We start from the raw sequence: 25,711 nt of genomic DNA on the forward strand, positions 1-25,711 counted from the left end.
CCGAACCAAAACTTCATTTAACAACCTGACAACCTGACCGTCCTGCCGAGACGTGATTCAATCAGAATATCTAAAAAACCTTGATCAAGACAGGTGAAACCTCCGTCCCCGTAGGACAGATAAGGCTTGCCCCTGCTTTGCCTCACTGATGGTGAGGGGGGAGAGAGAGAGCACCAAATCCGAGTCGAGGGACCGGTCCACTGCCCCGGCGTCAGACCAATGAGGAACGAGAGTCGCAGTTCGCGTTTTTTCTCGCGTTCAGTCTTCTTAAATCCCCTCACCTCCAGATCTGGATTCGGCCATTTCGACTCCACCGGCGAAACCCCACCGACAGAGTGACGGGACGGCGGCTGACAACGTCTGAGGATGAGTGAACAGGCCATTTCCTTCGCCAAGGACTTCTTGGCCGGTGGTATTGCCGCCGCCATCTCCAAGACAGCCGTAGCCCCCATCGAGAGAGTCAAGCTCCTGCTCCAGGTGAGTGTTCATAACATATAAGCGCCACTCCTTCCTCCGCAAAAACGCCTCGGTCAGTCGTCGCCGTTGACTTAAGACGCCGCCCGCCTTTGCCTGCAACACCGAGCTGGCCCCCGCCGACGTGCGGCGGTTCCCCGCAGATGTTCCAGTCGTTTCTGAGGCGCGCCGGGTGAGATTGACGAAGGCGTGACGACCTGCCGCGGCAGGGGAGCCCATGTAGAGATGCTGCGTCGGTAAGGGTAGAGGCCGGCGTCTAAAAATAGCGAGGCAGAAGCAGCCCTGGCGGAGGTTGGTGCAGGCACAGATGAGGACCGAGCGTAACCGAGGCCTGTTACGCAACACCCCGGGCCAGCAGGCTGCGCCCCCCCCCCAAGCGAAAAATGCAGCGTCTTACTTAGAGACGGACACGACCATTTACTGTGTCGGTGTCGTTCAAAGGGGGCTCATCTTCCACGACAGGTATCTCGTTCGTCCTGACAGCGAACAGCCAAGGTCACAGCAAGGTTTGCGCCATGGCCCCCTTCTGCCGCTGCACTGGGCCTGGGCTCGGCAGCAGCGGCGGCAGCTGCAGCTGGACAGCAGGAGGAGGAGGAGGAGGAGGAGGAGGGGCTGTGAATTGTTGAATGGATGTCGTTAAAAGTTGTGCTCTGGCACATGGATGAGCTGTGTCTGTCAGACAGACTCGAGAGAATCATGGGAATTTGTGTCCTCACCCATTTCATATAGGTTAGGAGGTTAACAGTTCATTCAAGTTGATGTTTGGCAGATTGAAGAAACTCGATCTGCTTTCCCTGCCGTCATCCAGCCTTCTTCACTTCATTGTCTCTAAAGCGCTGCAGTGTCTCTGGTTTGATTACAGGTACAACATGCCAGCAAACAGATTGCAGTTGACAAGCAGTACAAGGGCATCATGGACTGTGTCGTCCGTATCCCCAAAGAGCAGGGCTTCCTCTCGTTTTGGAGAGGGAATCTGGCCAACGTCATCCGATACTTCCCCACTCAGGCCCTCAACTTTGCTTTCAAGGACAAGTACAAGAAGATTTTCCTCGACGGCGTGGACAAGCGCACACAGTTCTGGAGATACTTCGCAGGTAACCTGGCGTCTGGCGGTGCTGCCGGAGCCACGTCGCTCTGTTTCGTCTACCCCCTCGACTTCGCCAGAACACGTCTGGCCGCCGATGTCGGCAAAGGCGGACAAGAGCGTGAGTTCAAAGGCCTGGGCGACTGCTTAGTGAAGATCTCCAAGTCTGATGGCATCAAGGGTCTGTACCAGGGCTTCAGCGTTTCGGTACAAGGCATTATCATCTACAGAGCTGCTTACTTTGGGGTCTACGACACAGCGAAGGGTAGGTTTTCACTATCAAGCATCGCAAAGCTTGATGTCTCTGTTCTCGCTTTGTGACTTTAGGTCATCTCCCTGACTGACGTTTCTTTTGCAGGCATGCTTCCAGACCCCAAGAACACACACATTTTTGTCAGCTGGATGATTGCTCAGTCTGTGACCGCAGTCGCCGGTCTTGTGTCCTACCCCTTCGACACTGTCCGTCGTCGTATGATGATGCAGTCTGGACGCAAAGGAGGTGATAAACACAATATATAAAAGTATACCTTTCTGATTATGCTACTGCATTACTAGAATAAAGGTGTGACGTCTTCGTTAATTTGGTTTCTCCCCCTCAGCCGACATCATGTACACCGGCACCCTTGACTGCTGGAGGAAGATTGCACGTGACGAGGGCGGCAAGGCCTTCTTCAAGGGAGCGTGGTCTAATGTGCTCAGAGGAATGGGTGGCGCCTTTGTGCTTGTCTTATATGATGAGCTTAAGAAAGTCATCTAAGTTGTTTTGTATGTCCACTGTCCATGTTGAGAAGTTTAATTGTAACATATCGTGTACATTTGGAAGGACTCAAATGCAGCGCTATATTTATAGGGACCAACTAGTATTTTCTACTAGTTGTACCGGGGGAATCTGTTATGCACTCCTCTCTTGGCCCATGCTTTTTCTTTTGTTTTGCCCTTCACCAGAATGTCATTCCCTGAACACAGGAACCTTGTGGAAAAAGAGAAATAAAGGCAACCTACTGAGTGAACCTCCTGCCTAGTTTTGAAATGTAATGCCGTGTAGGAAGGGTGCTGTTACAGACGGAGTTTAAGCTGAGTGTCCTGGCAGCGCATGTCCTCAGTCATGTTGCTTCAGGAAACCATTTGGCAGCCCGCTTTGTGAAATGTAAGTTTAGAGCCGCAGGTTTTATTTGGGCGCAAGCCAAAGTCAGCTGAGAAAGTTGACCCGCTGACAATAACTCAACCAAGACGTGCTTGCAGAAAAGTGATCCGCAGCAAGTCAGGAGCTTTACTGGTGTATTTTACATATCTTGATATTCCAGCAGAGTATCATGCACAACTCTCCTGTAAAGACCAACCAGGATTACCCTCTAGTGAGGTGGATTATTCCAACCTTCTAAATATACTTTTATCTCCTGCCAAGCCTCTTCTGACTCCAACTGGTCTTATGGAGAACTTTAACCTTGAGCTGGTTGACCATTGACCAGTATGACGCACCTATTCCAGGTACTTACTATCATGCTCAAGTGAGCTCTGGATCTCTGCCAGTTAAGTTGTGTAAAAACGTAATTCCATATCCTAACTAATTATGATGGCAAAGAAGCAAACAAAAGGATTAAACAGACAGGTTCACAGGTGGGATTCTGGCTGGTGTTGACGTGTATTTTAAGGGGTGTCATAAATTGAATTCCTCCTGACATTTGATCTTGCCAGTTCTAGCCTACACGGGACAGGACATGGGCCTCTTTAACCTGGGTATGTACCAGCCTCTCCGAGATATCCAATTGTAATCTTTGTCCTCGTGGTGCCTGCCCAAATATGGGGACAGTGGTGGCAGTCTCAAGTGTCTACAGTAGTGTCCATTTAAACTATCTGGATTCCTGACATCGATATTCCAGCAATATACTGTCACTTTGTGATATTAATTGTGTGCTGGCTATGAGGTCCCAGGGCCGCTTGACAGTTTTAGTCCATTTTTCAGCCATTTTCATTGACCAATTAAAGAGCTGCTGCCCCCTGGGAAGCCTGTCTCTCCCTTTCAGGATAAAAAAAAAAAAAAAAGACAAGTGTTTCAATTAAGAGGCTGTTGGACATCTGTGGTGTGAAATTCTTATTAGCAGTGATTCAGGTTACAGACAAATGACAGTACAGCCAAGTGCTCTGTTAAAAGCTGCAGGCTTTTGACATCACAGAAATCCTCCATGAGTATTCAGTTACTGCAGCTGTAATTACTCTTATTGGAAGTGTGACCACATAATTGAAGTCTATGAGAATACGTTATATTAGCGTTTAAATGATCAGTTCAGCTTGGAGCCATTATGCTGCTCTTGAAGTTCATCAGAAGTTTAATTCTGTCACTGGAGATGTTTCTCTTTAGTTTCTTTTTCACTCTTGGATCATGTGAAAAGCCCTGAGCCCAAGATCACTGAAGTGTCAGCGACTGCAAAGATGTTTAATGTAGAATATCAATTACATTTGCTCTACCATTTAGCCTAATGAGAGTAAAACGGCAGAAAAATGAATTGACTGCAGATAAAGTGCCTGTCTGAAGCTGTTGCATTACGCAGTGAGATGAACATGGTCATTGGGTGAACTTAAGGAGCACGCTGCTTGGTAAGTAGACACAATCGCTGTGCCTCGGACACTTAACCCAGGCGGATCTTGATTGGAGGACATAGCCTCATTTTAGCAACACTGTCAGATTAGATGATTTACTCAGCTGGACACAGTCTAATCTTCCTCTCGGTGATTCAGAAAGCCTTGGACGTGACCCTGACCCAGAAAAATCGTGTTTTAATACTGTATTGACCACTCCATCTCCAAAAGCCCCTCTCAGCAGGTAGCACATAGTTAATCCTGCATTCAGCGGGCCTCTCCACAGCTGCCCCATTACCGCTTTAACAGGGATTAGTGAATCAGAAGCAACAGGGATCACAGCCATTTAAACACTGTCTGTCCGTCTGTGTGGCTGTAGATACGCCGTGCCTGCTTGAGGTCACATGAGTAAAAAGTCAGACAGTGCAGTCGACACATTTTCAGCGTCACAGACTACATTTAATTTGCCAGCAGGCTGCTATGGTTCTAGATGTAGTGCTTGAATTCAGTGATATTTCTCAGTATTTACAGCTTCTTAAAACAAGCACCTTACTCGCAGTTTTAAGCGTCTATATAATCTGCCTACAGATTGTGACTTCATCATTTAAAGATGTGTAAATAAGTCTGCATTTCCACATGAAAAACGATGGATAGGCTGCAGACCAGAACAGAAAGCCTCAAAGACGGAGGTCAGAGAGAGCTTTATTGTCAAATCAACACGAAGAAAAAGAAAACACATAAAAGACATTTACTTAAGTAAAAGTAGCACTACCACACTATAAAAAAGCTTTGCTACAAGTAAAAGTCCTGTATTGAAAATATTACTTAAAAGTACATTTGTATTATTGGTGAAATGTACCTAAAGTCAATACATTAAGTGCAGAAAAATGCACCCTGAGAGTGTTACGCAAATATAGTATTATATTAGTATCACTATTGATGCATTAACATTTAAGTTGCATTTTACTCTTTTAGTTGGTTGTAGTGGGGCTAGTTTCAATTTAAGTTTACATGCTGTTGGGTATAAAAGTGCATCATATTTTAAAGGCTCATATGTTTGATATGTAAAATCTCAATTTGTTGAGTTATTATAACTGTCAATGTGCTGAGGTTAAAAGAATATTTCCCTCTGAATTGTAGTGAAGTAGAACAATAAAGCAGCATAAACTGGAAATGCTCAAGTAAAGTAACAAGTAGGTCAAATATTGTACTCAAGTATAGTACTTGAGTACATTTACTTAGTTACATTCAACCACTGCTGTGGGCTACTCTTCAAAGGCACTCGATGGTCATTTTGAGTGCCCACATGCAGGTCCAGGATCAGTGAAGATACCCTTCACACCGGGCTGCTAAAAGCCCTCTGTCAGGCGGTTGTTGCGTAACTTCAGCTGTTAGACTGAATTACATAAGGGCTCCAGCGGGTCATGACCTCGGTGCTTTGGGAAAAAAATTTAGATCCTCTGTAAATTAATAAACACTTCAAATGTTCTTATATCTACTTGCAACTACATTACCGTGTTTTATAAATGACATATTAAGTGTTAATATACAGTTTAGAAATGTTAAGTAGGGGGCTTCAACTAAAGTGTCACCAATACATAATTGATGCCGGTCAAAGGCAATAGAATTTTTGATAGTCAAAAACTTATTTTGCAGTTTATTTACTGGATTCTTAATGTGTAAATTCGGCATTTTCTCCTTTTCCAGATGCATATTTTTTTCAACAGATTTCTGCAATTGCCTTTCCCGTGCTGTATGTTGAATTCTCACCTAATAGTACATAATAGGCCTATTCATCATATCTTCCTCCTGTGTTCAGACTGATAATACAAGATCCATAATATCACATTACTTGTGAAAATCTAAAGCTGTTTGGTCTCCAGCTCTGTTCTGTATTCAGTTGAGGATCAATGTTAGCGCCACCTTGTGGCATTTAATTGGCTATTGCCTTCCTTCGATTAACTCGAAACATGACAGGGCTAATAAGATTTCGAGCAAATGCATTTCTTCCAAAACAGTTACTGGTAACCAATCTTTGCTGTCACATACTGCTGCCTATTTTTCATGACTATTACATCAAAGAAGAAAACAATCCGGTTCCCACATCAACCTCGTCAAAACAGATTCAATATAATACACTAAAGCTAGGGTATTTATTTATTTGTTTGTTTGTATATTATTTGATTTAAATTATCTGTCTATCGGATCAATATGACGATGGCTATTGTAGATTAAATCGGACAATAAAGAATACAGTAAGTAAATCTGTAAAGTAAATAGACCTTCGTAAACTGAATGAACACAAACTTGATGATGATAATAATAATTGTCTCTATCTGGACAACTTTATGATAATAAATGCTAGTCCTATCAATGTCCAAGCTCTCAGTAATATTACCTGTTCTCATTTATTTAAAAAAAAAGAATTGTATGTTGAAGATACGGTGCATTGATCACAATATCATGGCACTTGGGTTTTTGTGACTCATACTGGCAGAGGGAAAGCTCCTATGTATCCAATAACAGTCAATCTGTGTAATTGACAGTGGAGGGAAGTAGCCTAATGTGTCTACTCAAGTCCTCTGCTCAAGTACAACTTTGAGGCACTTGTACTTGCACTTGAGTATTTCCAGTTTATGCCACTTTCTACTTCTACTCTACTACATTTAAGAGGGAAATAAGGTCCTTTTACTCCGCTATATGTATTTATCACCTATAGCGACTATTTACTCAGGAGATTAAGATATGAATCTGAAAAGTAATTAAGATATTCTTGCCATATCACTAATTAAGACATCGCAAGAAAGCATGTGATAAGCCTATAAGAAACAACACAACGTTAAAGATTGAGCCAGTGGTTCCCAAACGTTTTGGCTTGTGACCCCCTTATAAAAAAAGGCAGGGTGTCAGATGTCTGTCAGTTGTTTACAGTTCACCAATGTAGGACATTTCCCCCCTAAACTTGATTTTACTTAAATAAAAGAAAAAGACAAACAACTTTTGGAACTTGAACTATATTTTGCTTATGTTTCTGTAAGTTTACTAGAGCACATAGACAGATAGACGGACAGATAAAGCTGTGACCTGCAGATGGCGTCCTGTCACAATCAACACGGGGCACGCGGGGAACAGCCTGCAGCCAATCACAGCCCGGCCTTACCCCGTTTTTTAATAAACTTCGCTTTTTCCGCCTCAAGGAAGCGGCGTCTCCGGCCCCCCGGTGCTGAAGATGTGGGCGAACGAACCCGCTCGGGTTACGCGCAGCGGACAGCGGCTCGAAGCGAGAGGGGGAAGCGGGGAGAGCCCGTTGTAAGACGAGAAGATGTACCTATGGCGCTTGGCCGTCGCCGTAACCCTCGGCTTGGTGTGGTACTTCTCGGACTGCGGCCGCACGGTGACCCAATACCTGCTGTGTTTCCTCTTCTGTTATTCGCCTCCGTGGTCAGTCGGCTACGGCGGGCGAGAGGTCGGCACTCAGACCGACGACGACACCGGGAAACATCCTCTCCAGGTATCAGATGTATGTTGCATGTTTGCCCTCGCGCTTTGCCTTTCATTAAAAAAACAACAACAAAAAAAGTGGGTATCCAAACTGGGTAGTGTTTTAATGAGTAAATAATTATAAATGTGAGCGTTTGGACGTCAAATACCACTTTGAACAGTCCTTTCTCCCGTATAAAAGTGAGTGAGATAAGTCCATAAATAATGTAATATAGTCAGTGTGGTAGCAATGTCTTTAAATTCCCAAATTTCCCCTCTTTACAGGCCAGGTTACACAAATACCTGAGGCCTGAAAAACTTGTTTTTCCTCATCACATAGCCCAGGGCGATCTAAAGTTCTTAATCTGATCAGCCCCCTGTAGTTGACTTCATAGTTTTTTCTGTTTTCTAGGAAACTGCTGAGGAAGACTCCTTCGGCTGCCTAACCGACGGGGGAGGCAGCAGGCCCGCTGAACCACTGGAGCCTCAGTATCCACATGTGAAGAAGTCTCTACAGCAAGGTGGGGCATGTTTTACGCAGAAGACGAGGTGTTGCTTCGCTGCAGCTCAGAAACGCTTTGCACAAGCGGGAGGGGAGTGTTAAAAACCACGTTTCTGCTCAGGACTCCAGGCTGTTTTGCCTACACATTACGGCTCTGTTTTGACTGAACACAGTTGGAAAGGCCAGTCTGGCATAGACACAGCTGCAGCTTCGAGCTCATGTTACACGAGGCAAGGAGGAGCTTTGAGGAAAGGAAGAAAAGATGAAAAACACACCCTCGATAGATGGGTTGCACAAGGCTTTGATGTGTTAAACCAGAAATAAGATATCTGTGGTCTGGTTGTCATGCAGCACTATCAGCTGTGTTTGCTCTGCACCTTTTTTGTGCAGCTTGTGTTGAGCTACACCATTGATATTGCAACTCTGAATGGGCTCTATTTCTTTGAGGAAAAACAGTGATTATGAACATGTATTTCATGCTGTCTACATTCACATTGCTCGAGGTTCAAGTCAGACCTTGAAAACCACAGAAAAACTTTTGAAGACACACAGGTAGAATAAGCTGTTTTTCAGTCATTTGGCACTTAATTTTTAGCAATCTCATTCAAATGTATCCACTGTTAACCCCCTGAAGTCCAGGTTGATTCTGGTTTTTGTTTGCCGACTCTCCATGCATATATTTTTGTCTTTGTTTAACGCCTTTTAAACTGTCCCCACCCTACATGCATGATGTCCTTTTTTTCAGCACAAACTCAGCTATAAGGCTGACTTCTCGTTTTGTCAGTTAAAACATAGTATAGAGCTGCCAGGAATCCAAAAACAAAGAAAAAAATGACACAGACGGTTATAAAAATGTACAAATCTTTAGTGGTAGTTACTCAAATTATCATCATACAAACAGTTCATGATTGTAATATTTAACTAACACACACAAACACAGAAGAAAAATGTGATACATAAAACTATTATACCGTGTTTCTACATAAAAAAGTGATTTATTCCAACTTGTTTTTCTGTCTTTTTCATTGAAAGTCTATGTGTGACTGAAAAATTAATGGTAATATGAATATTAAATAAATACTAAAAACCAAGTCACAGTTTTAAAAACCTCTTTCAAAAAATGTTTTATCTCCACATCAGCACTTAAAGATGGCCTCTCAGTTTGTCTCTGCATGAAAATACAATCATATTGCTGTAAATAAAAGGTGCTCACTGTGATCACTGAGACTCCCTAGAGGGACTCCTCTTCATGTCACCTACAGCTTCTCATGTTCAATGGAAAATCCTGTCGTGGATATTTGAATGAATGAATGAATGAATAATTTCCACAGGATTTCTTGACCTGACGATATCGGGGGTAAAAAAAAAAGAAAGCTTGAAGTCCCTCAGTTTGACGTTCCGCATGTGTTCGTGGTAACTTGGCGTTAATGTGAATTTCCTTTCTGTGTGGCTGACGTTGTGACTGCTCTCCGCAGTGTTTGAGTGCGCCTATGCTCAGCTGGTCCTGCCTTGGTACGCTGTTCCCGAGCCACGCGAGAACCAGCCTCTGCACCAGGCGCTCAGCAAGGAGTTCGACTTCGTAATTGACCGCATCATTGAGAGAGCCCGAGACTTTGATGTTTGCCAGGCGGTCGTGGGCTCCATTCGTATTTTGACCCAACACTTGCACAATGCAAAGCAGTCTGACAGGTGAGACTTTACACCTACTTCTTCTTTTCCTTTCTTTTTTGAAATGACTCGGAATTATCTGCTGGTGCTGCTTCAGTTACTCTTTGAACTCAATAATGTGTATGAACTCTATAAATACCTCAATATTTTTTAATCACCTATGAATAATTTACCATACTGTTACTTGGTCTGCTGTGTTTTCTGTCGCAGAGAGCTCTTGTTCAGCTCCAGAGCAGATGAGGTTACGGTTCTCCGAGAGTTGTCCGATGCTCTTGTACGTAACCTTTTTCCCAAATCTCTCTGGGGTCAAGAAGTCAACCGCTGCGCCTTAAATGAGATTGTGGCCCTAAAGGGTAAGAAGGCATTTAATTAAAATATCTCTGCAGGAATACAGTCTTACATAAGGACTAAGCCTCCCATCATGACTTTTACAAGTGTGAATTGTATGTAATCCCTGTCAGTGGCATTGTGAAGTTTTAGGACATGTATTTTGGGTTACATAAAAGGAAGGATCCTTCCCTGCTGATTTGCCAGTTCCCTTTAGGGTTTTGTCATTTTTTTTTAGTAACAGATTAAATGAAATTTAAATAAATGTATTATGTGGGCGTCTTGCTGTGCAGTAGGTTTTAGCAACTATGCATGTAGCTTACCATAAGTGATCTTTATAGCTGTAGTTAAAAAATTATCTGCACGTCCAGACTGCTTTCCATTTTGGTGACTGGAAATTGCTAAACGTTCAAAAAACCGTCCAACGGTGTTTTGTTCAGAGATGCATGACTGAGGGGTTTACAGTAATTTGGAATAGCTGGCAGTGCTACACAGGACTTCATTATTATAGTAAAAATCAGTAGAGTGCAGACCTATGCCAAGGCAAATGTCAAACAGCATACACTAGACTTCACAGAAAAAAATTCAAATTCATAGTGACTGATCCGGATCTGCCCCAAAATGTAATGTCTTCGTCCCTGGTCCATGCCCCATCCCTCCAAGTTTGGTCTAAAATGGTTTAGTACTTCTTGCATAATCCTGCTGACAAATAAACAGACACGGGCGAAAACATAACCTTTGGCGGAGGCAATGAATATTCTCCTTTAGCCTAATATTATCAGTTTTCTCATATCGGTTACAGTTATTAATTTGGATGATTTAGGAACACATTTAATTCCCTTAATTAAGATATGTAAGACTTATTTTGAACTACCCAAGGCATTTGGAGTCCAAAGAAGTACTAATATGCCAAATTTAAAGTAATAGATTGACACTTTGGGAAATACTCTTATTCACATTCATCATCAACATGTGAATTCCTGGAGTCTTGTTGTCACTGTGAAGTTAAGTTGTGGTTGAGTCCGACGCATTAACCCTCCATAAATCCACAACTTGTCGACATGTTAGTTACTGAGCTTTAGAGGTGCTGGTAGGTGGATTTTGCTTCATTCGGATAGGGCCAGGCTAGCTCTTTCCAGTCTCTGTGCTAAGCTAAGATGCAACTAACTCATGGCAAGAAAGCAGATAAGCATATTTTAGACATTTTGTGAACTATTCCTTTTGAAACTTTTAATTGTGGAAGCTATCGTTACAAACTGCAGATGTAGGATGGGGATTCAAAAACATGACTCACTGAAATGCAAATGTATTGTCAAATCTGAATATTTTACCTCCTGATGTCAGTGTGTGTTTCTGTCATGACAAACAAAGTCTGTAGGATTAGTGTGTTGGCTGTTTTCCTCAGGGTTGGGCCTGTTGGTGACCTGGCTGTCTGACCCCGACAACCTGAACCAGCTGGTGGTGTGCCAGCTCGACAGCACTACCCCCAAAGGCTCTGCAGAGGAGCTTTGTGGATCAGACCAGGAACAAGCCTCTCTGGCTTCGCTGGGGGGCGAAGGCGAAGGCAGTGGAGTGTGAGTGAATGTCATCTTTGGCACCCCGCTGGCATGACCTAGTCATAATGAGCCTTCAGGCAACGACCATATCGGCCACCTTCTGTGTTAGAAAGTGGAACTGATGTGTTTGTTTTTGGTTTTTGTTGTTGTTGTTTTGTTTTTTTGGTGCCTGGTTTTTGGATTTCTAGGAGCCTTGAGGGAGCTGGGATTTCAACGAGCACCAGGATCAAGGGCAAAAGGAAAGGTGTGTTTTTGTGATTGAGTTGTCATAACCTAAAGCTTTTTCATTTCAGATCTCTGCAATATCTGAACCTGTATGAATAGCACATGTGATTTTTAACCTGGTTTTGGTTATTTTTGAGTGAGGAAACATTTCAAATGAGGATAATGTAGACTTGAGAAAGGCTGGTGAAGTAATTTGCGGGCGTTTAGAGAAGAGATAACTGTGCGATGACTGATTCCCATAACGTCTTGCACAACAGTTTGATAAATAGCAATGCGTTGTCAGCTACGTGACGTTAGAATTTTCCATTTCCAGCCTGCCTTTCAATGCATAATTAGTTCTCTGTTTCTTTTGTTTGCTAGTCCAGACAATTAATTACACAGGCAGCAAGCTGAATGCCAAATAATTTCTGAGCTGTCTTCAAGCAACTTCTATCTCTTAATATTGAAAACAACCCAACAGTAAAAATGCCTGAGTAAGAATGATTATGCCATGATATTGAACCATCTTATATGATAAATATGCATATTTTCTGTAATGGCCCCATCATACATTCTGAAAACACCATTAATTTTCATAATCTTTAAGAAATATTTAACTCTGAAGAGGCATATATTGATTGTTAGGCTATCACATATAGTATAACATTGAAACACTGATTAATAACCACGCTTAACGTGCTTACATGCCTAATGAAGTGCAAATAACATCTTGTGAATATTTTTCTTGCATATTTTCCGACCACAGTGATGCTCCACAGTTTTTTGCACTTCCTAAAAGTGTATAAATGTTATGCAGATTTCCAGTTAAAGTGTCGATTAGGTCAAGATCAATGTCAAGGTAGAATTTATTCTTATTATTCTCTCCATGCTAAGTACTCAGTACACAGGGGAAAGAAACTGTGTTACTTACGTATTATGATGAACACAATAAAGACATCTAGTACAAAAGACAGTAATATATTAACATCCGTGAACTTTTCTATGACTTTCACAATTTGGCGATTTTCATATTCAGGCAACAAGATAAAGGAAGGGTGGTCAAAATTTGTGGACAAGGTGAAGTCCAAGAAAGCCAAAAAGAAGAAGATGAAAAAGATGGAGCAGGAGCTGATGATGAGGATCATGGCGATCCAGGATGACGTGTCCAGCGAGGACGATGTCAGCAGCAGGGAGGGTTCCATTCACAGCCAGCAGGTCTCTGACAGGGTGAGGCTGCTGCAGATCATACGATATATTAAACTGATGATGACAATTTGTGAAGCCTGACAGCCCATTTTCACTTTTTGGCCAAACACCATTAGGAGGACAGTGATCTGGAGGACTACTTGGCAAGTGTCCAAGAGGACATGATGGAATTCAAGCTGTCATATGAGATGTGGCGTGTTGGCAGCTGGGCTGTAAGCATCCCTCATGTGAGTAATAAATATCACTGACAGTATGGAATGTCCTGGAGGCTTGTTATCTGTCTGCTGAGGCTCTGTAAAAGCTTGTCCTTGGATGGTATGTTAATGTTTGAGCTGGAGTTTGAGCAGGAGTTACCTGTGTTGCAGGCCGACTGGGAGGATGAGGAGCTAATCTTCAACATTCACCTGGAGGAGAATAACAGCCCTGAGAACCTACAGTGGGACATTAAGAAGACCTACATGGATGTGATATATTTTCGCAACATATGGCAGGTAAGACAGTTGGAAAGCCTTGTTTTTGTGTTTTGTTTTTCTTTTTCTTTTTTTTGTTTCTTTTTTTCTTTTTTTTTCTCTCTAATACTCTGCCATATACACTATTAGGTACACCTACCTATACCCACCTACCTAAGTATATATATACATTTTAGTCAAGTACTGTATTAAGTAAAAATTTTGTACTTTTTGTACTTTTTTTTCCATTTTTTTTACTTTTCCACTCCACACACCACACCACTTCAGAGACATATTTATTCTACTCTACACTACATTTATTATTTTTTTTTTTACTTACTTTTTACTTTTAAGATAAAGATTTTTAATTAATTAATAATTCAACTTTTTAATAAACACACACATTAGAGATTAAAGCAGTGGTTGGTTTCAAACCTCTTGGCTTGGCTTCTTCTTTAAAAACAGTGTGTGTTGTTGTCACATTCAGATGTCTGGAGTTTTTTTACAGCTCCGCCAAACCGTGGTTTTTACCTCTAAACTTCTCACATGGTTTCTTTTCAGTAAATGTTCAGATTATCCAGCATCTCGCCAAAAATCAAAGATGCGAGAAAACGTCCAAAGACTGAAAACAGATCAGATGAGATCAGATTTTTTTTTTTTTTTGCCCACAATAGCGGATCCAGCCCTGTAAACGCAGGCACACCTCTATGCGTCTCCTTTAATTGACCGCACGGCAGCTGCATAGACAAGAATCCGCTTCTACCTTTCTCTCTGAGTGATCATTTTACAAGTAAATATAGCCGATGTACAGCTGATATAGCACAGCTGATGTATTTATCTTATGTGTATGGTGATTTTGTCAGATGACATCGCGGTTATAAAATCAGGATTTTAGCAGGGCAGAACAGCAGCTTGGAAATGGCTTGGAAGTGACTGCTGGTTAACATGTAGTCTTAATATGACACGTTTCAGTTACTGTGTCATATTTTAACTGTTGTCTGACAACAGAAAAAGAAAAACATGTATAATAATATATCAGTCAGAGGGAACAAAACAGTACGTTTACTTTAATACTTGAACTACATTTTGCTACTAATAATTTTTTACTTGTACTTAAGGCGAGACACTACAGGCAAAAATCGTCTTTTCATGCACCAATCTTCTTTCTGGCTAGTGGAAAGAAAATGTCCAAAATACACATCTAGGTGTTTATTTTAATACACTTTATCTGTTTGCATCTGTAGATTTCAGTTACAATACATATCTTTAAGGCCGTTTTCTCTCTCTATCACTTGAGTAGCACTTGCATATACAGAACTTTCCAGTTTTATTCTTATCTATATTCTGAAGGTTTTTAAAGAGGGCTTGTTCATATATCCTTCATGGTGTGATTTTATATAACATTTTATTCCTAAAAACATGGCAATTTTTTTTTTTATGGCAGTTAACAGTATTTTATGATTTATGGAGTGATAAAAAGAGATGTCCAAAATCCCCTCTGTAAAAACTTTTTGCTCTTATGTCAACAAAATGAAACAAAAAATTTTGAACCTGGCTTTATCCAATTTTTAGATTTTTGTCCTGAAAATGTATGCAAATTAGTTCATATTTAATTAGATATCTCCTCATTTGCATATTTAAACATAATATTTTTGAAAACTTGTAACACAAAAAATAAATAAGTAAGTAACCTGTATTAATAAAGAGCCTTTTGAAACCAGAGTTACAAGCTACTGTACAGTGCAAACATTGAAGAAAATAAAAAGTTTAACAGGAAATAACAATAAAAAACAATTAAAACAATACCCCCCCATAGGGCAACCACACATTACGAGACAAAGTGCTTATGAAACAGGTGAGTTTTTAACAGTTTCTTAAAACTATCGACTGAATCAGCAGTTTTTATAACTAGGGGAAGACGGTTCCAGAGGGTGGGGACCACAACTGCAAAAGCACCCTTGGTTTTAAACCTAGATTTCAGGGCCAGGAGGCACTAGTCAGATGACCTCAGTGATCTCACCGTGGCTAGGGGACACAGCTATTAGGAAATATAAAAAGGGGGCCACGCTATGTAGTGCTTTATAGGCAACTAAAACAACTTTAAACTCAATTCTACATTCAATGGGTAACCAATGTAAGATGTCCAACACTGGTGTGATGTGTGACCTACATCGTTTATTAGTTAAGTCTTGCGTCTTAAGTCTTAATCAAAATGGGAGGAGACAAAAATATTGACGATTTTTAGCAGATCTTGAAAGGATAGTATAGTTTTTATTTTCGTAATGTTTCTTAGTTGGAGGATTGGACCACTTTTTTTATGTGCCACTCAAAGTTCTTATGTTGATCCAAGAAAATTTCCCAAGTCTTTTGAGGCTTGCTTAACATTTTGCTGCTAATCGACCAATAAACTGTTTAGTTTTCTCAGAAATCCTCTCAGGGCCTATGACTAGGAGTTCCGTTTCATTTTGGTTAAGTTGAATGAACTTATCCAACATCCAGTCCTTAATAGCTGTTATGCAGTCTTGCAAGTTGAGAGTTTATTAGGTTTATTTGAAGTGGAATAAAGGTATAACTGTGTATTGTCCACATAACAATGACAAGAAATATACTTAAATCGACTAATTTTAAGAGACCAAAGGGGAGCATGTACAGTGCATTAAAAGATTAGGACCAAGGATTGAACCTTGGGGTACATCAAACGTCAGCCGAGCAGGTGAGGGGACATAATGATCAATGGCCACAGAAAAACTTATGATTGACGGGAAACCAGTCAAGGGCAGTCCCTATTATACCAGCCCACTTCGGAAGCCTACCAAGGAGAATAGAATGGTCTGCAGTGTGCACTCAGGTCAAGCAGCAACAAAACGGAGCAGTCCCCGGCATCCGCGCACATTAAAATTGATCAATTGAAACCTCGAGCAGAGTAGTTTAAGTACTGTGCCTTACTGGAAAACCAGATTGGAATTAATCCAAGATTTCGTTGCTGTCCAGGACCTGTACAAGTTGTTTGCATACTACTTTTTCCAAGACCTTGGAAATGAAAAGGAGTTTCGATATAGATCGGTAGTAACTGGGAAGCAAAGGATGTAGGCTTGGCTTTTTTAAGAGTGGCTGAAAAATAACATGCTTAAAATAATCAGGCACACAGCCAGTGCTAAGAGAGCTATTTACATTAGAGACTAAGTATGGTCCCAATGAACCAAAAAAACAGCTTTAAAAAGAGAGGTTGGAACAATGTCAACAGAGCTAGATGAGGGGCACATCTGGGAGACAATGCCTTAGTTTTTCCAATTTTATTTGGCTAAACTGGCTCAATAAAGAGAGAGTCAACCACAGGAGTACAGGAATGCAATATTTTAGACCTTATATCAGTGACATTGTCCATGAAAATGTTAAAAACATTTCAGTTATCATTTGAAAAGACCACAAGAGGAGGAGGAGCAGGGTTCACCAAACTATCGATAGTGCTAAACTAAGGTCTGGGATTTTTTAAACATTTTTGTTAATCAAATTAGAAAAATAAGATGTTCTTGCCTCTTTCACTTTCTCATTAAAAGATGAAAGCAATTCCTTCATATGAATAAAATGCACCTCCAATTTAGTGTTTTTCCACTTACGCTCAAACTTACTGCACTCTTTTATAAGACAGCATATGTCATTCATCCAAGGTGATGAGTTAACGGTACAACTAGATTTGTCTTTAGGTGGAGCAATACTAATCTATAATAATCTAATCGAAAATAATCTAATGCAAATTTGTCCACAGAGTGGCTGTTAAGAGTGCGAGAACGTGCCATGCATTTGATGGATTGGGCGTCAGCATTGAAGACAGTATCAAAAATCTTGTAGTCAGACACAAAAAAGTCATCAGTGCATAGCGCATTAAGAGTAAAAACAAATCAAGTGTATGACCATTATCGTCAGTTGGCCCTGATACATGTACAATTAAATTTCAGTGAGTTGTACTTAAAAACTCAGCGGCAAATTTATCGGATGCATCAACACCATTTATATTAAAATCACCAATGATCAAAACTTTGTCAAATTTAACAACCACAGATGATTAAAAACTCAGAATATTAGATTAGAAAAACCAGTATTTGGGCCAGGTATGTGGTAAATCAACACACAGTAAAAAGGATTAGCCAATCCTGAGCATATACGCCTGAAACTGTTTGGAAAAACCAGCAGTTAGGCCTGTGTCGACCAGTGAATGTGTTAATGCTGGGGGAAGACAATATGTGGGGGGCTGGCACAGGAGACTGTGTCATGAGATGAGACAGGAGAGGGAGCTGGGGGTTTCGGAGTGGGTGAGTGCTGTGTAAACAGTCAGTTGAAAATAATTGTCTTAATTGAGGTAATCAACTGGGGAGGTTTCATGGTGATAACTATTAGTTAATATTTTGACCCTATTCACCTGTGGTGTCTTGCCTTTTTCATGCAGGACTTTTACTTGTGGAGTATTTTACAGTGCTGTATTTTTATAGTGCTTTTACCTAAGTAAAGGATCTGAATACATCTTCCACAGCTGCCTACCTAACACTAATGTAGTCTAATACCACAATACTGTAATAAACATTTATATCTCTAAGGGTACGCTAAGTAACAGGCAGCCCTCTCTGTATCATACAATACAGTTCACCAGCACCACAAACTACTTCCTTTTAAAATGATCATAAAGTTGAACCGACAGTTCTCTAAAACAGTTTCAACAAAAGCTGAACATTATAGCCCTTTCTGAAGGTAGGATTTATTGAAGGACTGTTGTATTAGAATGCATTATTGTTAGATAGGTGTACCTAATAAACTGGCAACTTAATGTAAAGTCTGCATACTCTAAATAAATCAAACCTAGTAGAAAACCAGATATTTCCATGTGCTCTGCAACATGAAGTAAAAAAACCCCACTCTGGACAAACTTAAAACTTGGTATTTATTTAAGCATTTTCAGAAAGTGGGAAGGCAATGCCATGCTTAATTAGGCTCACTTGTCACTTGTCTTACATTGTCTGCTTTTAACTAAACTGTACTGTACTTGTGTACTGTTTTTTGGTGACATGAAAGGCATTCGAATCACCAACTTGATGTCCGTGTTGCAAGCTAGCAAACCAAACCATGATGCACAAGGGAGATGATGCCAATATATTGTTGTCATTATAACTGTTATCATAGTCCCTAACATTTTTATGGGGTAATTACACTCCCTGCACTGTTAGAGCTTGTCTCCGCCCGGCACAAGGTTTCTGTCAGGATGTCAGAGTGTGGGAGGGTGGGTATGAATGATGAGAAGGTTGTTCCCCCCCTTTTTTTTTTCTTTTAAGCCAATATTAAACTAATACTCGCATGTTCATATGTTTTTAATCATTCTTCCTCTCCACACTGTCCATAAAGAGTTTCTCTCGTAATTAAATTCCAAAACGATTGAACTAAAAAGACTGCAGCTTTAGAAGATACCCAATTGATTTTCTAACTTGGATGGCTGAAGCCTCATTATCTCCAGCTGAACTCGAGAATGTATTGTTACACAGAACATGGACTGCAGATTTTGTCCCGATCTTATACGTTGGAATCACATTAGGAATGAAACTTTTTCAGGACTGGGATGAACAATTAGAGCAACCAAAAACTGTTTCAATGTACATAGGGACATGTGAGTGTTGTTTTCAGATAGACTAAAAAAATGTGAACCTATCCTTGAATGTCAGAGTGGTGTCAGAGGTTCTGACTCTGAGGAGTTGAGGTGGGGCCAGGGTGGAGTTAGAATGTGAAGTACAAGATAGCAGGACAATGAGGCAGTAAAGAGCAACTGATTGTTTGGGAACACCTTTCACACTCTTCCAGCCCATATTCAGTAAAAAGCTTTTCCACTAGTTTTTCTACTGTATGAGGTTATCGCAGAAATGTCAACATAAATGGCATGGATGTATATGCTTTATAATTGTTTCTTTATAAATCGTTGAGTGAAACACGGTACTGGAACAACAGTTGAAAATTACAAATTCACTTTGATGTCCTATCACCATGTGGTCCAATGTTATGAATTGCTATTAGACAATTTCACAGATGATTTTCTACAAATAGACAGGTATCTTGGTGTGTACTAACTGAAAGGAAATCTTCTTGTCGGGAATTTTTTTTTCCTTTTGAGTTCAGAGAAAAGAGTTGTGTTTACTCCTCAACTGTCTATTCATCATGAGCCAGAGGTTTTGAAAACAAAATACAGCTTTTGTTTAAGAAGTCTGGAATTCAGCTTTTTGCACTTGTCAGGATTCAACCACCCTGCCCGCAATCCTGGCACTGGAAGAGTCAAAGGTCAACGATGGGGTTAAAGAAGAAGCTAGAGTATCAGTGGAACACTTTCTCCAGGTGAAAGAAACAAAACAATCTTAGATGTGTTGACAGATAATCACTTGAAAAGCTTTATGGCTCAACACTTTCTTTTCTTTTCCAGGAATTAGTTTCCAATAATTTGATCGGCCACACTCAACCGGTTTTTCAGTTCCTGTGCCCACTTGACAAACTTCTGAATGAAGAGGAACATTATGAAGGCGTGTGGGGCCTTCTCAGCGGCTTGGCCTACTTCCTGACTCCAGGTCAAGAGGAAGAAGAGGTAAAATTTCACTTCCCTGCTTTTATTCATGTTGACATCTTTAAAAGGATCACTCTGGTTTATTACATGAATCGACAAAATAATCAACAGATTAATCGATGATGAAAATAATTGTTAGTTGCAGCCCTAAATGTGACAATAAAATGACTTCAGTGCCTGCCTGAATTACTGAATTCTTCATTAATCGGAAGCACAGATATTATGACAAAAGCTATTGGAGATAGAAATGGAGACAGTCAAAGTCAGCTCATTCAAATGCTGCATTAAAGGGGCTCTCCAGTGATTTAGAATCGCACTTCCATAAAGTTGGGGGGCGTGGTTAAAATTGAAGCAGTTGAAGTTGAGATATCATTACTTTTATCCCCTGCTATGAGTCAAGCTCCTAAAATACTGGATCCTACATTTACTCATTGCAACCTGATATTCGCTTTCATTAGACCCTCACTGCAGGATAAATGCCCACATCTTTCAAACTCCACACCCCCTGTTTATAAAGCAGGCTTTCTGTTGTAATTGTGAAGTCTCAAGCTGAAACTGAGATAATTCTGATGATATCTCTTAGACTTGAGAAAACTCCCTACAGAGCTACAAAAGATATTATAAAACTATTTTCACATGCCTTAGAATAGCACCCATAAAGAGTAAATTGAACTTCATGTTTAAAAGTGGTTGACCACCCCTTCAACTGGCCCCTTAACCTATATATTTGGATTTGTTTGGTTGCTGGTGTCTGCACCATGCTGCACCATAAAGGCCAGAGCCACTGTGTCAGCTGTCACAACCTGATCGTTTTGTTTTTCTTTGCAGAACTCTAGCCCTCAGACAGAAGCCCCAAAAGAAATCATAACTCCATGTCCACACCCAGAATCCACAGTTCAGCCGTCAGAAAACCCTGGTGCCTTTACTCAGAATGGCACTTATGTTCCAAGTGCTACTCTCCCAACTATCATCATCTCCCAATGTGATCCTCCTTCAGAACAGCCAGAGGAAGCAGAAACAGAAACTGAAACACAGTGTGCTGTAAACTCAGACCATTCAAGTAATGAAAACTGCTCCCAAGACAAAACAGAAGACTCTGATAACCCCTTAACCTCTCACTTTAAAACGATCATCAAAGGACTGACCCGATCCAAGTCACAAGAGTCTCTGGCCTCAACAAAAACCAGCAGCGATGAAGACCCACCTAATTCAGACTCCACGCCGTGCTGCAGCCAAAATAGAAGCTCACAGGGGGAGAGTGCAGAAGGCCCGTCATGGCTTAATTTCAGTGCAAGGTCAAATAAAAAGGAAAAAATATGTTTAAAGTTGTCAGGTGGAGCAAACAAGGCTAAAGGGAAGGAGCATGGCACTTTGCCAAGAGGAGAGGACTCCCAGGGTCAGAAGAGCCAAGTCAACTGGGAGCAGCTGGAGGCGACCAAAGCCATATTTGATTTGCTGAAAGAAATATCTGGTTTGTTTAGTTTTTTAAACTGAGATGGTATTGTTCACAGCATTAAGGGCTTCCAGATCATATATACGGTGCATATATTGGTGTTTTTTGGGGGGTTTATTTGTTTCGTTTTTTTTAATCTGTAGTCCATTTACTTGAAATCATCTGTACTTTAGTGCACTTGGATTGATTATGCGTTTATACAGGCACTTGTTTTAGTTTTTCTCAGTACCATAAGCAAATTAACATGTAGAGACTTGATACTTGCCTGAGAAAGATAATCCTTTACACTGAAAATTAAGCTGTCTTTATTAACCATCATGTGGTATTTATGGTCCAAGTATAGCTTGTTTTGATAAGTCCCTTGGGTGGTGCATTCGTGTGTTTCTGAGTAGCTCAGATAATTCAGGATTGACAGCTGGTAGCCAAACAGCATTGTATTCACAAGCCATCTGTCAAAAAAAGACAATGAGATGATAGACAATAAGCAAACATTAATGCAATGAAAAGGGTAATGTTAATAGGGTAACTTGATGTATTGAAAGGTTTGTCTATGTCGATTCAAAATCATGTGCGTTGTCAAAGAAGCTTCGTCAGGAAAGTTAATCAAATAATCTTTTAACTGCATTACCATGTAACAACAGTACAGCCTCGACAAAGAAAGATACATTTTCACTGTGATGAGTTATCAACCTCAGTCAGGCTTCAGACCTATGAAAATTCATTTACACCATACTGAAATACACCGAAAACAGTGACTTGCTCAAAAGTAGGAAAATGCATTTAAAAATCTCAACAGCTGTGGTATGCTTTAGGAAATCATTGGCAGTCATTTTAAACTTTTATTCTTCATATGGATTTTGAATAAAAGGACACCGTATAATTTGAAAGGTTCTCCATTTGTGCAAAAATTTACAAAGAATTAACCAGTTTGTTAATTTTAGGTAAAAATCCCAAACTCACAAATTCCAAATTTGTTGCTTTACAGTCTATGCAAAACAAGGTACAACACCCTCTGTCATTTAGACCCATGATTTGGATAAGGAAAAACTCTGTAACACACAACTCAGTGTGTTGTTGCCTCTTTTAGTTTCAGTTTTGGTTTTTTGCACACACATTTGAATGTCAGCCATTGTCATTAACCCCAGTAAGCTGCACCAAACGGCAGACAGGCAAATTTGGAAAGTGGTTGGTGAACATAGTTGAGCAAGTTTTCAGAAGTTAGCTTTTCTCTTTGATGTATAGATAGCCAACCGTTAATTAAAATGTTACCTATAACAACTGTATCGTAAAATATGTTGTTACTCGATTGTTTTGGTATTTTTCTGCCCTCCAGTGGCAAAAACGAAAGAATCCATGCACAACTTGTGACAAATAAGCTAAAAAATGCAAAAATGCTTTTATGGTCATTCTTAAGATCTCCTTCAAGACAAAGCTAATACTTCTTGTGTCATTACAGGAAACTCCATCCTCATAAACATATTTGATGCCATTTTGAAACCTGTTATGCCCATTTTGAAAAAGTAAGTTCATTGCTAATGCTAAACCAGAAGTTCGTACATTTGTTGTATCCTGGTATATGAGAAGGTCTTATGAATGTGAGTTATGTTCCTCCTCAGAAAAGTGAACTCTTTCTTAAACAAGATGAACCCAACAGAAGTGCAGATGGCTGAGTACATTGACGCTCTGCGAGACAAGCAGTGGCCAGAATTTCAACCAGCAGCACCTCCTCCTCCTCGCACAGACGAGGAGAAAAACGAGACCAGGGAGCGAGCACATAACCTCATCAATGCCAGATGTAGGGGGACACATTTCTGCACTCTTGAAGGAAGTATCCAGTTATTTTTGGCAGTTCATTATTCATCTAAATTGAATTTTTATGTCCCCGCTGAAGATTCAAACTATCTTGTCCTGAAGAAGACGGATGTGGAGTCTGTCTTTAATCTTTTCCAGGACAGTGAAGTAAACAAAACTCTGGTATATGTGAGTATCCCAACATTCACTTTGTGTAACCATCCCTCGTTCATTTTATCAAAATTTCATATTTTATGTAATATATTATAGAAATCTTGTTCTGATGTTGTTACCCTGTCCTTTTTAACAGGTGCTCCTGTCATTTGTATTAAGGGATTTTTTTCCCAGTGAACATTCCCTAAATGTGAGAGCTGCTGCCTTACTAAAAGTTACCAGTTCTAACAAGTGATCTGTGAACCTCTTGATAGTGTTTTCATTGGTGTCTTTTTTTTTTTTTTTGATTTTGACATTTTAAAATATCAAATTATTTATTAAACATCTTAAAATGCCTTAAAATATTTAAGACCACTTCTAAATTAGAGTTAAACATCCTTTTTCTGCATTTTTGACTCAAACATATCAAATATACTGTGAATTTTTGGTTGGACCGCAACAGCGGGGCCAGCCCTATAAATGTGAATGTCCATGACTGACTGACTGACGGAGTGATAATGCTACACCATTTGTTGGCTGAATACTGTGTGACTGAGTGCTGGAGAAGTGAAGCTTCTCCGTAGGTGGTTGCTCTCTCTTACGTCATCGGGGGGTTATTTACAGGAAGCACATTTGTTGCTAGATTTACCGACTTTTCAGACGTCTTTAGCGACCTTTCTTCACAAAAGCACCGAGTGACAAATCTAGTGAATTTTTGGACAAACCTACTTTCTGTAAAAGACAGTCGCCAGTATTACCTCACAAGTGCGAGGTTGGGATTTCCCTCCGCAGGCACACCTCTCTATGCGTCTCGTTCAATTGACCGCACAGAAGCTGACACAGAAATGAATAAGCTTCCGATTTTCTCTCTCAGTGATCATTTTACAAGTAAATATAGCCGAAATCACAGCACAGCCTTTGTCTTTAACTTGTGTTTCTGGTGATTTTGTCAGACCCCGTGGCGGTTATAAAATCAGGATTTTAGCAGTGAAGTGCAGTAGCTTTGAAATGGCTGCTGCGAGTGACTGCTGGTTAAAATGTAGTCTTAATGGGCCAAGTTTCAGTCACTATTTCATACGGAGTATGAATACTATTTTCATACTCCGTTGTCTGACAAAAGAAACACAAATACATGTAAATGAGAACAGCTTAATATGTAATCCAGCTGTATTAAAATACTGTATATGTGAGCATAGACAGTAAGGAAGAACCAAACAGATAAAGGGCAGTACAGCCATATATTAGACTTTGACCTAGTGTTGTTCCTTTGGTTTTTATTTTGTAAAGTTTAATTGCTTTTGTACATGTTCACTTGTCAATGTGATGAATCCAGGCTTTCCCTATTGAACTTTTATTGTTAAACTCAGATGGGAAAGTAATGTATGTTTCATATTTACAGTTTGAATTTCACCCTTAATGTTTTAATTAAACATAGTTTGAATTTTCTAGAATATTTTGTGTCACTTTGAGCACTTTTGCGTGGTGGTTTTGTATGGTCAAGTTTTATAAAAATAGAATATCTCGCAATTACTAATCACACAAATCTGTCAAAACATGAATAGTACCACTATCAAAGGAAACTCGAAATAATGTTCATGTAAATAACTTGAATTTATTCCAAATAAAATATTTTAATAAATTACTTTTTTCCAGTTATATTTTTGGCTTTGTGGATTTTTAATTGAGTTTAGACGCTGTACAAGATTTATAAACATAAGATGTAAATTAGTTGCTGATGCCAGCATCTTATTTGCTCTTAAGCAATATTTTAGTAGAAGATGTTTCAGACAAGTTAAACAAGTGAATCCACTTGGGAAATCTTGTAATTTAAAAGATATATTCAAATAATTAATAAAAATACTAGACTAATATATCTGGTATTATGCAGTCACCTTCATATTTTTTTCACTGGAATAAGCTACAATCAGATACACTGGCAGAAGAATACAAACATTCCTCAGTTTTGAACCCTGTCCAACAAAAGTTTGTTCTGTTTGTCAAAATTATGTTGTTTCATATTAAAGACTGAGCAACTTGACATGCCCTTCAGTTGAAAAACAATTATGTCAACAACTCTGTCCATATATTCCTATAACCCTTAATGGGAATGCTGTCTGTAATGCTCATGCTATTTCATTATGTAAGTGTAACGGAATTAATTACAGGATTATTCTGGTCCATGTCGCAGGAGGGACAGG

At 40.1% G+C, this 25,711-nt stretch overlaps 2 protein-coding genes across 3 annotated transcripts; both read left to right on the top strand.

Moving 5' to 3' along the window:
* The first annotated feature begins 283 nt into the window (after window positions 1-283).
* Window positions 284-2,568, top strand: slc25a5 (solute carrier family 25 member 5). The gene is made up of 4 exons (XM_040120108.1): window positions 284-477; window positions 1,337-1,823; window positions 1,917-2,057; window positions 2,158-2,568. The coding sequence occupies exons 1-4, from the start codon at window positions 367-369 to the stop codon at window positions 2,313-2,315; spliced, it is 897 nt and encodes a 298-aa protein (XP_039976042.1). The 5' UTR covers window positions 284-366; the 3' UTR covers window positions 2,316-2,568.
* Window positions 2,569-7,227: 4,659 nt separating this feature from the next.
* si:rp71-46j2.7 lies at window positions 7,228-25,140 on the top strand. Of its 2 annotated transcripts, none has more exons than XM_040120105.1 (16): window positions 7,228-7,655; window positions 8,028-8,136; window positions 9,593-9,806; window positions 9,996-10,138; window positions 11,518-11,686; window positions 11,857-11,912; window positions 12,909-13,099; window positions 13,195-13,305; window positions 13,444-13,569; window positions 19,795-19,893; window positions 19,979-20,137; window positions 20,945-21,587; window positions 23,026-23,089; window positions 23,186-23,364; window positions 23,461-23,549; window positions 23,671-25,140. In XM_040120105.1, the coding sequence occupies exons 1-16, from the start codon at window positions 7,458-7,460 to the stop codon at window positions 23,767-23,769; spliced, it is 2,649 nt and encodes an 882-aa protein (XP_039976039.1). In that variant the 5' UTR covers window positions 7,228-7,457; the 3' UTR covers window positions 23,770-25,140. The 2 variants fall into 2 exon arrangements, with proteins under 2 accessions (XP_039976039.1, XP_039976040.1); XM_040120106.1 differs by having other exon boundaries at window positions 7,235-7,646.
* Window positions 25,141-25,711: the final 571 nt, after the last annotated feature.

The sequence above is a fragment of the Xiphias gladius genome, chromosome 23, assembly GCF_016859285.1.
Source record: "Xiphias gladius isolate SHS-SW01 ecotype Sanya breed wild chromosome 23, ASM1685928v1, whole genome shotgun sequence".
Classification (NCBI taxonomy): Eukaryota; Metazoa; Chordata; class Actinopteri; order Istiophoriformes; family Xiphiidae; genus Xiphias; species Xiphias gladius.